General features: G+C 38.0%; 1 protein-coding gene across 1 annotated transcript in view; it reads right to left on the reverse strand.

The window, feature by feature from the left end:
• Positions 1–13,990, reverse strand: part of MALRD1 (MAM and LDL receptor class A domain containing 1) — a 753,919-nt gene that overhangs the window by 684,334 nt on the left and 55,595 nt on the right. Inside the window, 3 exon segments of the mRNA XM_013058904.2 lie at positions 5,024–5,067; positions 5,069–5,229; positions 8,086–8,178. Of these exon segments, the coding sequence (XP_012914358.2) occupies positions 5,024–5,067; positions 5,069–5,229; positions 8,086–8,178 (298 nt within the window).

Consider the following 13,990-nt stretch of genomic DNA (forward strand, 5'->3'; position numbering starts at 1 on the left):
AGTATCTAGAATTAAGAGGCACTTGGTAATAAAAAATACCTGAGTGAGTGTGCCTTTGGGGACAAGCACACAGACAACAATACCAACTAACAACATCCATCAGTTAATATTACTGAGTCTCCAGTAAGAACTCCTGGTGGTATTCAACCTGCATGTATGAGCTCCACTCAGAGATCCATCCTAAAGTGGGATGAGAAGGAGGTATACAAGCATGTTTCATTAGCTTCGCGAACTGGGGAATTCTAAGAAGAGTTTGCATTACAAATTCCACTTGTAAAATACAAACCTAAAAGTACGTGTAGAATCAGGGGGCCTGAGAAGCTCAGTTGAGTTACTGAGGACATGATCTCAGGGTGGGAAAATCAGTCCTGGGCTTGGCTCCCCACTCTGCACTGAGTCTGCTTGAGATTCCCTTTACCCCCCTTTACTCTTGAACACGTGTATGCTCTCGCTCGCTCTCTCTCAAATAAATAAGTAAATGAAGTATATTTTTTTAAAGTATTGTAGAATGTTTCAAAATGGTTTTGAATTTTAAAGGGAAGTTTCTATTTAGTAATAATATACATGCGCATGTGTATGTATGCACAAATGTATTAAATATCTTAATGCAGAAAATAATGTAGTATCAATTCAAATAATTCCATTGTTCTATAAACAATTTCCTTAAAACAAACATGATTGTACAAATATTGACATGAAATACTCATGTATACTCATATATATTTTGATACTCATATATCAAAATATATAGATAAACATGCACCAAAATACATATTTTATAATATGCAATATGTCTACATTGTCATATCATAACACTATAAGAAGTTGATTTCAAGCAAGCATGCCAGGTTTTCTTTGTTCAAATGAAGTTACATAATTTTGAAAATTATACACACTAACACTATTTGTTGATAACCATGGACATCTATCCTTCATTCAAAAAAAAGCAAATAGCAGAATGATGTCAAGATACACTCCACTGGAAAAATCCTAAATATGTAACCAATGAAACTTCAACAGAGGAAGAGAAATGGGAAAATATGTTCAAAACCAAATGCTAAAGTATCTACTAATACTCCAGGTGGAATTTGATTAAGAAAACCAATTAAAAGGAGAGGATAAAGAACGCTTTGTTGGGGGGAGGGGAGAGAAAAAAAGTGTCAATATGTACAAGTGAAAAGAGGAAATATATTTACTTTCAGTTAAAGTGAGAATAATGCAAACCATTAGAAAGGTGAATCCCTCCAGAGAAATGGACCAAATTGTGAGAAATTTTAAAGCACAGAAAAGAAACAGACACTCATATTAGAGATAGTGAATTGCCCTCACATGTTTTTTTGAATGAAAAAAGACAGCACCCAAAAATTCCATGGAGATCATATTGAGAAGTAGATTATTTTGTTTACGACTAGTGTTAAAACTAGGTGTCGGAGGCAGGCCCCTGGCCAGGGCGGCCTCCGCCTTTAAAAGATGGCGCCTGGCTAGTTGCCAGGTTAGGATTGCCTCGTGAGACTAAGCAGAACGCCCAAAGAGGAAGTAAACAGCATTGGTTGCTAGCGAAGTTGTTCGTTTAGGTGCACAGCCTGATTTGCTCCCTCCTGTACCCTGCTCGCTGATTGGTCATGTAAGCGTATATAAGTGTGTAGACTTGCGGAAATAAAGAGAGAGAAGATGCATCCGAACCAGGCTTCTTGTCGTCCTTGCAGGGCGAGGGTGATAAATGGTGCCGAAACCCGGGACTAAATAAAGGAATCTTGCAAGGTAATCCGCAGGAAAGCGGGGAGTAAAGGTCCGCAGGTAAGCGGGGACATTAGCCACGTTCAAAAGTGGGAATTCTGCAGTAAAGCGGGGAGTAAAGGTCGACTGAAGTATATGCGTGTAAAAAGTTAATGTGTTAGTTAGTGTCTTTAACGTCCGTGTCTGTTGTCTGTGTGTTCATAATGGGATCTGAAGTATCTAAAGTGCAGTTGGAAGGGTCTTTAAAAGACCTGCTGAAGGGGTGCCTGGGTGGCTCAGTGGGTTAAGCCGCTGCCTTCGGCTCGGGTCATGATCTCAGGGTCCTGGGATCGAGTCCCGCATCGGGCTCTCTGCTCAGCAGGGAGCCTGCTTCCTTCTCTCTCTCTCTCTGCCTGCCTCTCAGTGTACTTGTAATTTCTCTCTGTCAAATAAATAAATAAAATCTTTAAAAAAAAAAAAAAAAGACCTGCTGAAAGCCAATGGAACTCCACTAAAAGCAAAAACTGCTCCGGCCTTTTTGAATACAGTGGAAAAGGAGGCTCCATGGTTCCTAGATGAAGGCTTGCTAAACATACCTCAATGGGACCACCTGTGATCCAGGGTTTGGCCCCTGTGAAACCTATTAATGCCTCAGGGCCATATCAACCTTTTAAGTTGCCCAGGTGCACCAATAACAGGGTATGGCCACCGGAGTGGTCTGGATGTCAGAGTACCTTGCGCTCAGTTTACATCAATGAAATGCATAGCTTTACATTCACTCCACGCTTTCCTACTTATAAAAATAATACCTTTACAGGGTACAATTATTCCTTTCAAAATCCAAAGCAAGGCAATTCCTCCTCTCCCTTTGATGCATGGCAGGTCTGTAACTTGCTAGGAGCATGTACTGATATCTCAGCAGTGTTCATGTTAAATGGTGGCAAATTCCTCAACTGTTTTTATAAACAAAATGACTGTAGTACCTTTGAGACAACAGTTAATGTGTCTTGTCCCAATAATATTACTTATCAGCCCACTCCCATATGCGTCTCGCCACTGTTCCTTTTCCTCGTAACAAGTGCTAGCGAGCTGAATGATACGTTGAATTGCACTAAGAATTGCTATCTTTCCCAGTGCTGGAAGGTTACAGCCTTCAAGCTGGCTGTGATTATGCGTATCCCTACCCATGTTCCTATCCCAGTTTCCATTCCAGAGGACAAGTTACTGGTGGTGCTATCCAAAAGAAAAGATTTTGGTATCACAGCCGCCATTGTGACAGCATTGTCTATATCTACAGCAGCTGCCACGGCAGCAGCAGTCTCGCTTGCGACAACTATACCCACTGCGGAACACCCTTGCAGAAGGAACGGCAGCTGCCCTTTAAACACAGACTCAGATCAATGCATATCTGCAAGCAGGAATCCTGATAGTCAACCAGAGAGTGGATTTGGTTCAAGAACAAGTGGACATATTGGGGGCCCTATTGGGACTGGGATGTGTAGCACCCTTCCCGGCAATTTGTGTAACTCCCATAGCCTATACTAATATGAGTGACGTACAGAATGTCTCTCGACAGCTCTCCCAATACTTGCGGGGGAATTAGTCTGCAGAATTCCAAAACTACACTCAGCACCTGCTACTAGGCATAACAAGGATAAATAACACCAGAGTTGAGCTTGCAACCTTCCCAGAGATAATCAAAACATTGCAAGACATGTTAACCTTTATGAAACAATGGGCTAACGTAATTGGTTTGATGACAATCCTCGTAGTGGGCTTGATTCTACTAGTAAGGAAACTGCAAATTTAGAGGCGACAGCAACCTAGGCAACAGCAAGCTATGGTGCAGGCCTTGTTAGCCATCGAGGCTGGAACATCCCCCCAAGTGTGGCTAAGTATGCTGGATCGGTAGTCAATGACAGGTAAGATTGGTGGGGGAAATATACCAACCTAAGACAGGACGCAAATCATTGATATCTGCCGTCTGATGACGGGTAAGGATATTCCCCGCCACTGACCACCTAAGACAGGCACGATCCCTGCCATAAAAGAAAAAAGGGGGAGATGTCGGAGGCAGGCCCCTGGCCAGGGAGGCCTCCACCATTAAAAGATGGCACCTGGCTAGTTGCCAGGTTAGGATTGCCTCGTGAGACTAAGCGGAACGCCCAAAGAGGAAGTAAACAGCATTGGTTGCTAGCGAAGTTGTTCGTTTAGGTGCACAGCCTGATTCGCTCCCTCCTGTACCCTGCTCACTGATTGGTCATGTAAACGTATATAAGTGTGTAGACTTGCGGAAATAAAGAGAGAAGATACATCTGAACTGGGGCTTCTTGTCGTCCTTGCGGGTCGAGGGCGATATGAGGAATTAATGGTGCTGTTTACAAACAAGCAGAGGAGTCTTCCCTCGCTTACTCATCTCCTCTTTCCTGTATCTCTTTCTATTGTTCTTAATAAAATCCCTCCCCATCAATAGAAGCATTTTGTACAAAGAACTTCTCATTAAAAAGGTGACACATTTATCTTGTTGCAATATTTTTCTCTTGTTCAACAACACACATCACTAAAATAAAACAGTGCAGCAAAATAAATGTCAAATTTTTAATAATTAAGAAAACCCACTTGTTTGCGATATGGGATTTGGATTCATTTAGTTAGAATCCATCATTTCCAGAGACACACGTATCTTAGTTGCTAAGTTACCTCAGATGAGAACCATCATGTGGGCTGTAAATTAAATTATATTTCCTTTCAAATACAACTAGGTTTGAATAATAATGGGATTTCTAGTCATCATTCCTATCAAAGACTCTCCATAAAAGTCCTAAAAGGCAGCTGTTGGACCTAAATTGTACCCAGTCATGAATCCAACCATGGATGACATGATTTCTATAGTCATCATGGCTGCCTAGAAGGCAGTGACAGCCCTTCCTCTTAAATCCCTCCCCACAGCCTTCTACATAAGAGGTCAGAATGGAAGATGCCCTATACTTAGTGAAGGTCAGCAATCCATAATATATGTCTCCCAAGGGAAAAGTATAAAGAGGTTCCCTCTCCCACCCATTTTCCTTTTTAACCGATACACACACACACGCGCGCGCGCGCCATGTTGCCGTGTTAATAAAAAACACCAAAGCCTATATTAGCATAGAGACCCCCCTCCAAAGGACAGTGCTAATAGCTGCAGACTGGGAATGTGTATTCATTTCATGTTATACATACTAACTTTAACTCACTCGAAGCAAAGACTTAAATCCAAACACAGTCATGAATGTGAGCATGTGAACAAGTAAACCATTAATTCACTTACAGCAAGTTGTTGGGTCTTCATCACTGTCATCAGAACAGTCTGGATGAGTCACAGACCGATTCTTGGGAAATGCATTGGCCACTGGCACAAGTGAACTCATCCTTAGGGCAAAGCCTTCTAGGTGGGGCAAGTGCACAGGCATAGACCCAGAGCTGATGCATCCCAATGAAACCTTTCTGGCTCAGAAGAGTGCCTTCAAATATAATCTTAAAAAAGCAAAACGTGAACAATTTATGAGTTTATAATCTCCTTTAAAGGACCCGTCCAAAAAGGAATAATAGACATTTAATAATTACCGAGACAAATACCTATTAAAAGAGCCAGCAAATACAACCACCAAAGTTCCTACTTGGGAAACCTGACTCACACGTGTAATTGATCTGAATGGAAAAAACCCTACATTTAGTAAAGTTCAGCAATCCATAATATATGTCCCCAAGGGGAAAAGTATAAAGACATGGACACAGTAGATCCACTGAGGCCTCTGAGAAACCACTCATGATCCAATGAAATACAACATGCGACTTAAACCATGGGCCATGTCCCTGCCTGCTAACTTTTAACTTGGGCATCATCTTCATGGCTCTCTTTAACATGTAGGAAAAACAAAAAGCATTATCACTACTTATATAACAGGAGCTATAACTAGATCTGGTTTTTAAAGTACTGCATTTAGTGTTGGAATGCAGGCAGGGGAAGGTTAGACAAATAGTAAGGGACACAACAGATGAACAGAAAACATAAAAGACTAAATATAAAAATCTATTTTCACAAAAGAAGAATTTCTCTAATAATCAAAGAAGCGCCAATTAAAAGAAATAAATCTCATTTTCTCCAGTCAAATTACTAGCTTTTTTGGAGATATGCAACATTAGCAAGTGAAACAACCATCCTTTCTAGTCCAATGTAAAATACTATATCAAAGTATTAATGTTCCTTGAGGTTCCACCAAAAGCAAAGGTTGGCTAACACCAGACAGAAGGAGAGGTATGAATAGCTGACTTTACCAAGTAACTAATTCTCTCCTGTCCAATAGGGTGGCCACAACTACAAAGGGCGATTTCAAATTAAATTAACTAAAATAAAATTAAAATTCAGTTCTTCAGTCATACTAACTTCATACTAACTTACTTGCAAAGTAACTTCAGCCAGTCACTTTGCAAGTGTTCAGCAAGTCTTCCATGCCTACCTTCTACCATATTTGAGAGCACAGATACTTATATTTTCCCCTAGAACAGAACAGAAAATACTATTGAACATCAAGGAACTAGGTAGTTTGTGTATAAATAAGATACTAGGAAGAAAGATTAATTCCTTTTCATTTTTTCCAGCTGAAAGTTTCTGGATAGGTTTTCTCCTTTGCAAAAATATGAGGAAAATATATATATATATATATTTGTTAAGGATTATGTCTTAGTTTGCAAATATATTTAACAATTTAGTCCAGAAGATACTATATTCAAATCATATCTAATAATAGGAAACCTATATGCTGCTATATACATTCCCCATAGTGAATATCATAGTATAATTATGTATAAATTATTGGACCTACAGCCATATATGTTTATAGCAGCAAGAGATTAGGGATGCAAAATTGACATTTGGGTTTCAAAAATTTAGATTGGGTTTCAAAAATTGATGCATTTAAACTCAGATTTGAAAAAGGTGCTATTATTGAAAGTTAATTACATTTAATATGCACTTGGAAATCTAGAATAACTCCCAAATTACTCTCTTTTTATTTTATCTTTGAACTAAATAACAAGACCAACTTTAATATTCAGTTTATATAAAAGAATGAAACTCCAATCATTTAGTACCTCTTTCAGAAGTTATAAAGATAAATATCAGCTTAGAAAATTAAAATAGTGTCAAATATTAATTCAATTGGCTATGATATAAACCTCAACTCCGCTGTGATTAATACAAAAATGCTATGGTTCAGAAATTCCAATCTCAGCAGTAAATGGGATTCTAAAAATCTGTATGGGTTACAGTTCAGTATCACTTGGGTTCTCCCTTTCAGCACCTAGAAAAATGTATATATGCGATATTACCATAAAGGAATGAAATTGGTTTCATGAGCCACATGTACAATCTTATTATTTTATACTCACAGCCCAGCATAAGCATATTCATACACTCTTCATATAACAAAAAAGAATGGAATTTTAAATAAAATGTTACACTTTAAAAGTAAAATTATAAATAACAATAATACCACTTACTTAAATGTTGATCACACTGACATTACTACATTTTGCAATGTTGCTAGGATATTAGGAAAGAAGGAAATGATGAACAAGCATTTAATAGGAAAGCTAAAAAAAAAAGTTATCAGATATATTTTTCTGCACAATCTCAACTCTATATACAATACAAAAATCCCAAATTCATTTTCTTAAGAGACCATATTCCCACTGGGCACATGTATATTTCAGATATTTCAGATATATCTTTGCACAGGTAGATATAACCGTATTTTATAAAGATACGAATTACTGCCTTCAAAACATTTGTATGGTTTTTACTGGTTTTCAATACCAATTTATTTTTTATCTGCTTCGTAATGATATTTTCTTCCTTGTTGGTAATGCATGGTGTTGGGGTTAGAGAGGGTAGATGTACATGTACATGTACATGTACAATGAAGAAGCTTTATACAGGAGTAACGGGGCAGGGGAAAGGCTAAGTACAATGAAAGGAAGTAGGCAATTGTTCTCTCCAAATACACAAATCTACATCCTTAATCTAAGTCCTAACTTAAATTTAGCAATGGGTGATAAAATTCACTACTGCAAAGCTACCAGTGTAACTTATGATATAAAAGAATACTTGTGGGAGCCTGGGTGGCTCAGTGGGTTAAGCTGCTGCCTTGGCTCAGGTCATGATCTCAGGGTCCTGGGATCGAGTCCTGCATCGGGCTCTCTGCTCAGCAAGGAGCCTGCTTCCTCCTCTCTCTCTCTGCCTGCCTCTCTGCCTACTTATAATCTCTCTGTCAAATAAATAAATAAAATCTTTAAAAAAAAAAAAAGAATACTTGTTTTTCCATTGTGTACCTTAAACGTCTTCAGGCTTTCTGGTATTAACACCTCTGCTTTCACCCATTTTCCATCAGTTGATGTGTTGTGTATCCAAAATACTTCTTCTTCCTTCGATTCAAATGAAACGACATTAGTCATTCCCCAAATCCTACCCTCATGGTTCCATATGTACTCTCTCAATTACATTTCAGTAGAGTTTACCCTACCTGCACCACACCAAGTACCAGGAAGCCTAAAGTATTGGTAAAAAGGTATATGACCTTTTTTAAAGGAACAATAAAATGGAGGGAGGGAAGGAAGAAAAGGCAGAGCCTAGAGGATATTTAGGGCAGTGAAAATACTCTGTACGATAACATAGGGTGGACATATGTCATTAAACGTTTGTCCAAATGCGTGGGACGTGCAACACCAAGCCAGAGCCCTAATGTAAACTATGGACTTTCAGTGATAATGACATGTCAATTCTGGTTCATCATTTATCACAAAGGTACCGCTCTCAGGGAGGACTGGTAATGGGGAGGCGCTGCATGTGTGGGGACAGGAGGAAAATGGGAAATCTCTGTACTTGCCCCCTAATTTTGCTAGGAACCTAAAACTTCTCTATAAAAACAGTCTATTTTTTATTTTAAGATTTTATTTATTTACTTGACAGAGAGAGAGATCACAAGCAGGCAGAGAGGCAGGCAAAGAGAGAGAGGGGGAAGCAGGCTCCCCACCGAGCAGGGAGCCTGATTTGGAGCTCCATCCCAGGACCCTGAGATCATGCCTGAGCCAAAGGCAGAGGCTCAACCCTAAAAACAGTCTTTAAAAAAAAAATAAGGAAATGAAGCATATCTATATAATAAATCTGTTCATTTTTTTATGATGGCAAGTAAGGACAGAACAAACATTTAAAAAGATTTTTTTTTTTAAGATTTGTATTTATTTATTTGACAGACAGAGATCAGAAGTAGGCAGAGAGGCAGGCAGAGAAAGAGAGAGGAGGAAGCCGGCTCCCTGCTGAGGGGAGCCAGATGCAGGCTAGATCCCAAAACCCCTGGAATCATGACCTGAGCCTAAGGCAGAGGCTTTAACCCACTGAGCCACCCAGATGCCCCTTAAAAAGAATTTTAAATAAAGTACTTCAAAAATACAAATTTAAATAGGAATTCATACTGCCAGCTACTTTAATGTTAGTCCCAATAATATTACTACGTTTTATTATATTGCCAAGACATTAGAAAAGAAATGACAGGCAAACACTTAATATGGAAGTTTAAAAAAACAATGTTATCAGGTATATTTTTCTGCACAATCTCAATAAATTGACATACTTTTTTTTCCCTATGGGAGAATTCATTCCAAGTTCCAAACAATACAGTTATTTTCTGGAGATTATATTTCTACTTGACTCTCTTGTCATTCTATCAGACCTTTTTGTGCCGTCTAGAGTTTGCTATGTCATGCATCTGTGAAATGATCATTTTCCAGGTGGCAAAGTGTATGCAAAATTATGTTTCCACTATACACTATAAGGTAAGATATTTAATAAAATTCCATAATGTAGTCCAAAGTTTTACCTATTTTATTGTGCTTTATGATCTATGTCCATGCTTTTATGCTCTGAAATAATAAATTCTTTAGATTCTACCAAACATATAAGTTCATTTGACAATTCCTTGGTAAAGACAGCCCAGATTATTTGTAATATTTACCCAACGGATGCATTCATTTTTTTTGTGTATCAGTATAGCGAAAATGCAACCTGGCATAAATATGTCTCAGGTTGAGCTCTGAGACTCAACCTGGCATAAATATGTCTCAGGTTGAGCTCTGAGACTGTGCCCTCCTTCTACTGTAGGATAGAAGACAGCACTGGAAGGTGACATCTCACTGTAATTCAAATGACACATGACACTTGGACTTTTTTCAGACTCTCGCAAGCATCAATCTCCCCTCAGCTTCTCTTATTTCATTCATAACCAACATTTTCTAAAAATGAATCTATTCCCAACTTAGTCCTTTACCCTCTGATGTCTACTCCAATTTCCAAGTCTTAAATATTTCAGAAGATAGTCTAAACCCATTAAAATGTACTTCATTTTATTACTTCTTCATATCAACTGTTAAGACTTCGACAAGAGAGTGAAACGTCCATGGTAGACGTATTTTCAGCTGAGAGCTTCTGGGTCACTTCAGGAGGAAGTGGAGTTATACACAGTTGGGACACACAACTAATTTTTCTTGGAATAATTTCCTATGCAACTTCAACTATTTAGCCTCGAGACACTTATCTCTTGCACAGACGCTTTAAGTGACACGCTTGGCAAGTTTCATTCATCATATCCCTTCACTTTCCATCTTACGAAAATAACTTAAGAGAATTTGTGCTCTTTTTTCACAATGACTAGTTAATTCCCCTCTACTCTACCCGAAGAAGAATGTGTTTACATTTTTTTGAAAAGTGAGCAGAATTTTTTCTAAATTTAAATGGCTTTTTGTACTCTAAGTTAATGGTATGTTATGAAATACAGATCTTTTCTATCACAGTTTCCTGTCTGACAACACAAGTAATAAAAAAGAAAAAGAGTTTACTTCAACTAAATAAAAGCAGCTTTTATTTTATTCTGTCCTAACTCTCAGACTCTTCTTACCTAGTTACTTTCAACAGGTATCTATGTAAGAAAGAAACCCTCGGCTCAGAAAAAACTTTCAAGTGATGTTTTAATTTTCTATTATCTTATAATCAATCAATCAATCAATCAATTTTTTTAAGTATCTTTACTCCCCTAGACTAGCATCAATAATGCCATTTTACCTTTTAAGGAAAGAATTGTTCTATCTCCTAAGAGACCTGAGCTTATCCTTCCCTCTGCCAGTGAAGAAATCAAAGGTCCCAATTTCCAGCTTATTTTTTTGTTCTTTTATTTTTTTTAAAGATTTTATTTATTTATTTGATAGAGAGAGATCACAAGTAGGCAGAGAGGCAGGCAGAGAGAGAGGAGGAAGCAGGCTCCCTGCTGAGCAGCGAGCCCGATGCAGGACTCGATCCCAGGACGCTGAGATCATGACCTGAGCCGAAGGCAGCGGCTTAACCCACTAAGCCACCCAGGCACCCTTTTTTGTTCTTTTAAAACTATTTTTGAGGGGTGCCTGGGTGGCTCAGTCTTGGTTAAGCACCTGCCGTTTGTCCAGGTCATGCTCCCAGGGTTCTAGGATGGAGCCCTGCATCAGGCTCCCTACTCAGCAGGGAGTCTGTTTCTGCTTCTCCCTTTGCCCCTCCCCCTACTTATATACTCTCTCACTTGCTCTGCTCACTCTGCTCTCTCCCTCTCTCTCTCTCAAATAAATAAATTAAAACAAATTAACTACTTTTGATTAAATGCAGGAACAGGAACATGTACTTTAGCAAAGACTTTTCCTTCGAGGATAGCTTATGATGGGCTTTCCTTTTTATAAACTGTATCGGGGTGCCTGGCTCAGTGGGGTAAGCCTCTGCCTTCGGCTCAGGTCATGATCTCAGCATCCTGGGATCAAGCCCCACATCAAGCTCTCTGCTTGGCAGGGTGCCTGCTCCCCGAAACCCTGCCCCTGTCTACCTCTCTGACTGCTTGTGATCTCTGTCTGTCAAATAAATTTTTAAAAATCTAAAAATGGATAAATAAATAAATAAATAAATAAAACAGTATCATATGAGAAAAGATACGTTCTAAGGCATTTTCTTCCCTGCCCCAGCTATGTGTTCTTCCTATTTGTCACCGGCAATTTTTAAAATATCTAAAAGATACCACAAGCTGGGCACCTCGCTATCTTTGGCTCACTGACGTGGAAACTCTCTTCAGGATAAAGGATAGGCTGTTGCTAAGATTATTATTTTATAGAAGATAGAGACCTAATCTCAAGGACGGTGATATGGTACAAACTAGAACCGCTACACACTTAAGCTGATCCTAACAGAGTCAACTTTTTATTTAACAACTTGTCTTTTACCTGTGTTATCTACTTCTTAAGGTCTGATGTCCTCTGAAAATATAGAAAAAACTACCTTCACCATCTTTCCTAGGTATTCCTTGATTTACCTGCACATATCCTAAGGGTTGTTGTCTACATTCTATTCATGGAAGATTTAAATGATCATTTCATGAAGTGCTAATTTTTTAAACGATAGGTTTGGAGTCCTTTTTAACTTTGTGATAAAACATGAGCTTAAAACTTAAATGTATTTTGATTCAGGTTTTCCATTAGTGACCAGTATGTTATACATTATATGTAGAGATCAGAGCCAATAGTATGAAAGAAAAAACAGGAGATTGCCTTGCAGAATACTGGGTAAACTAATAAACAAAACATCGCTCAGTGCTCTGAGATGTATGCCCCCACCGGTTCTAATTAATACATTAGGTCAGTTCTCCATGACTAACTTCTTTTCTTATAATGTGGGAGATGGAGCTCTGATAATTCTATTCGTATTATATGATGTGGTGTCTGGAGTCAATTTGTTTATAATCTTTTCTTATATAGTCCCAAAGTTTATAATCCATCACTGATGTTCAGGATAGATCAAAATAATTTTTAGGATTGGGAGCCATATTGAACAAATTTCTACTCAAATTTAAGATAACTCATTCAACATTCAGTGAATAGTAATTACCTGTCATGTGAAAAGCACTATCATAGGAACATATATTTTTTTAAAGACTTTATTTATTCGTTTGAGAGAGAAAAAGAGAACACGAGCACAAGCAGGGTGGAGAAGGGTAGAGGGAGAAGCAGACTCCCCACTGATCAGGAAGCCTGATGCGGCACTCAATCCCAGCACTCTGGGATTATGACCTGAGCCAAAGGCTGATGCTTAACTGACTGAGCCACCTAGTCACGCAGGGCCATACATTTTTTAAAGCACCTTTAACTGTAACATAAACTCAACAAAATTATTCTACTGTCAAATGCTACCATAAAAATGTCACCAAAATATAACATACTTATAGAATGATAGAAATTGTATCTCATCCATAAAAACAAACAAATTATATTAGGCCATCAAATGAGCCTATTCTTCTAATTTCATGCTTTAGAACACTGTGAATGTTTTGGAAAAGAAGAGGTAGAAGAAAAAAGACTGGGCATGAAGAAAATGATACAAAAGAAAAAGAGAACAGTGATGTGATAGAACCAGGAAAAAAAATAGAGAATCCCTTTTGAATTTTCAATTCTCCCAGTAATAGGCAGCTACTAGGTCATATCTAAGGATTAATTATGATTGCACTTCAGACTTCAGAAGCAAACAAAACAGAAGAAAATGTTATTGACAGATGGTCTGTGATACTTGATAAGAATAGATGGTAAATAAACTTTTGTGGGAAAATGAATCTGGCCAATATGAGGAGGAAGTGTCAACTTGATTTATTCAAAGCATCTGAAGCCAAAAGAATCTGACGTGGATATTTTTACTATCTTCCTTTTTCCTTTCAGAATTCCTGCAATTATAGTCAAATGTTTCCCATTGCTAGAATGACCACTATTTATGCCTGTGATTTTTAAAAAATTCCATCTATTAATAAATTTTCTTCACAATAGAAATTCTCAAAGTGCCTCTGATATTTTTCCACTTGTGGAGGATTGTTTTCAGTTAAAGTTAGGTATATAAAATAAAAAAAAAAAAGCTTAGATTTGTTTTATTTGCTAGCATAACCACTGCAACTTTCATTCAACCCAGTGAGCCATTTTTGCCCATTCCAATGACTCATTTGTTTGTATTTAATCAGTAATTACCAGTCTCTAAAATTGTATCTGTTGGTACCATAACAAGTAATTTGTTTCCATCATAATTATAGATCTAGTGATATATGGACCTAAAATCCAAAACAGATCCCATCAGAAAGTCAATATGAGCCCATAATTCAGAATCTCAAATATCTCATTTTTATTCGACCTATAGTTT

Source organism: Mustela putorius, unplaced genomic scaffold (genome assembly GCF_011764305.1).
Source record: "Mustela putorius furo isolate JIRA1106 unplaced genomic scaffold, ASM1176430v1.1 tig00000827_pilon_pilon_pilon, whole genome shotgun sequence".
NCBI classification, from domain to species: Eukaryota; Metazoa; Chordata; class Mammalia; order Carnivora; family Mustelidae; genus Mustela; species Mustela putorius.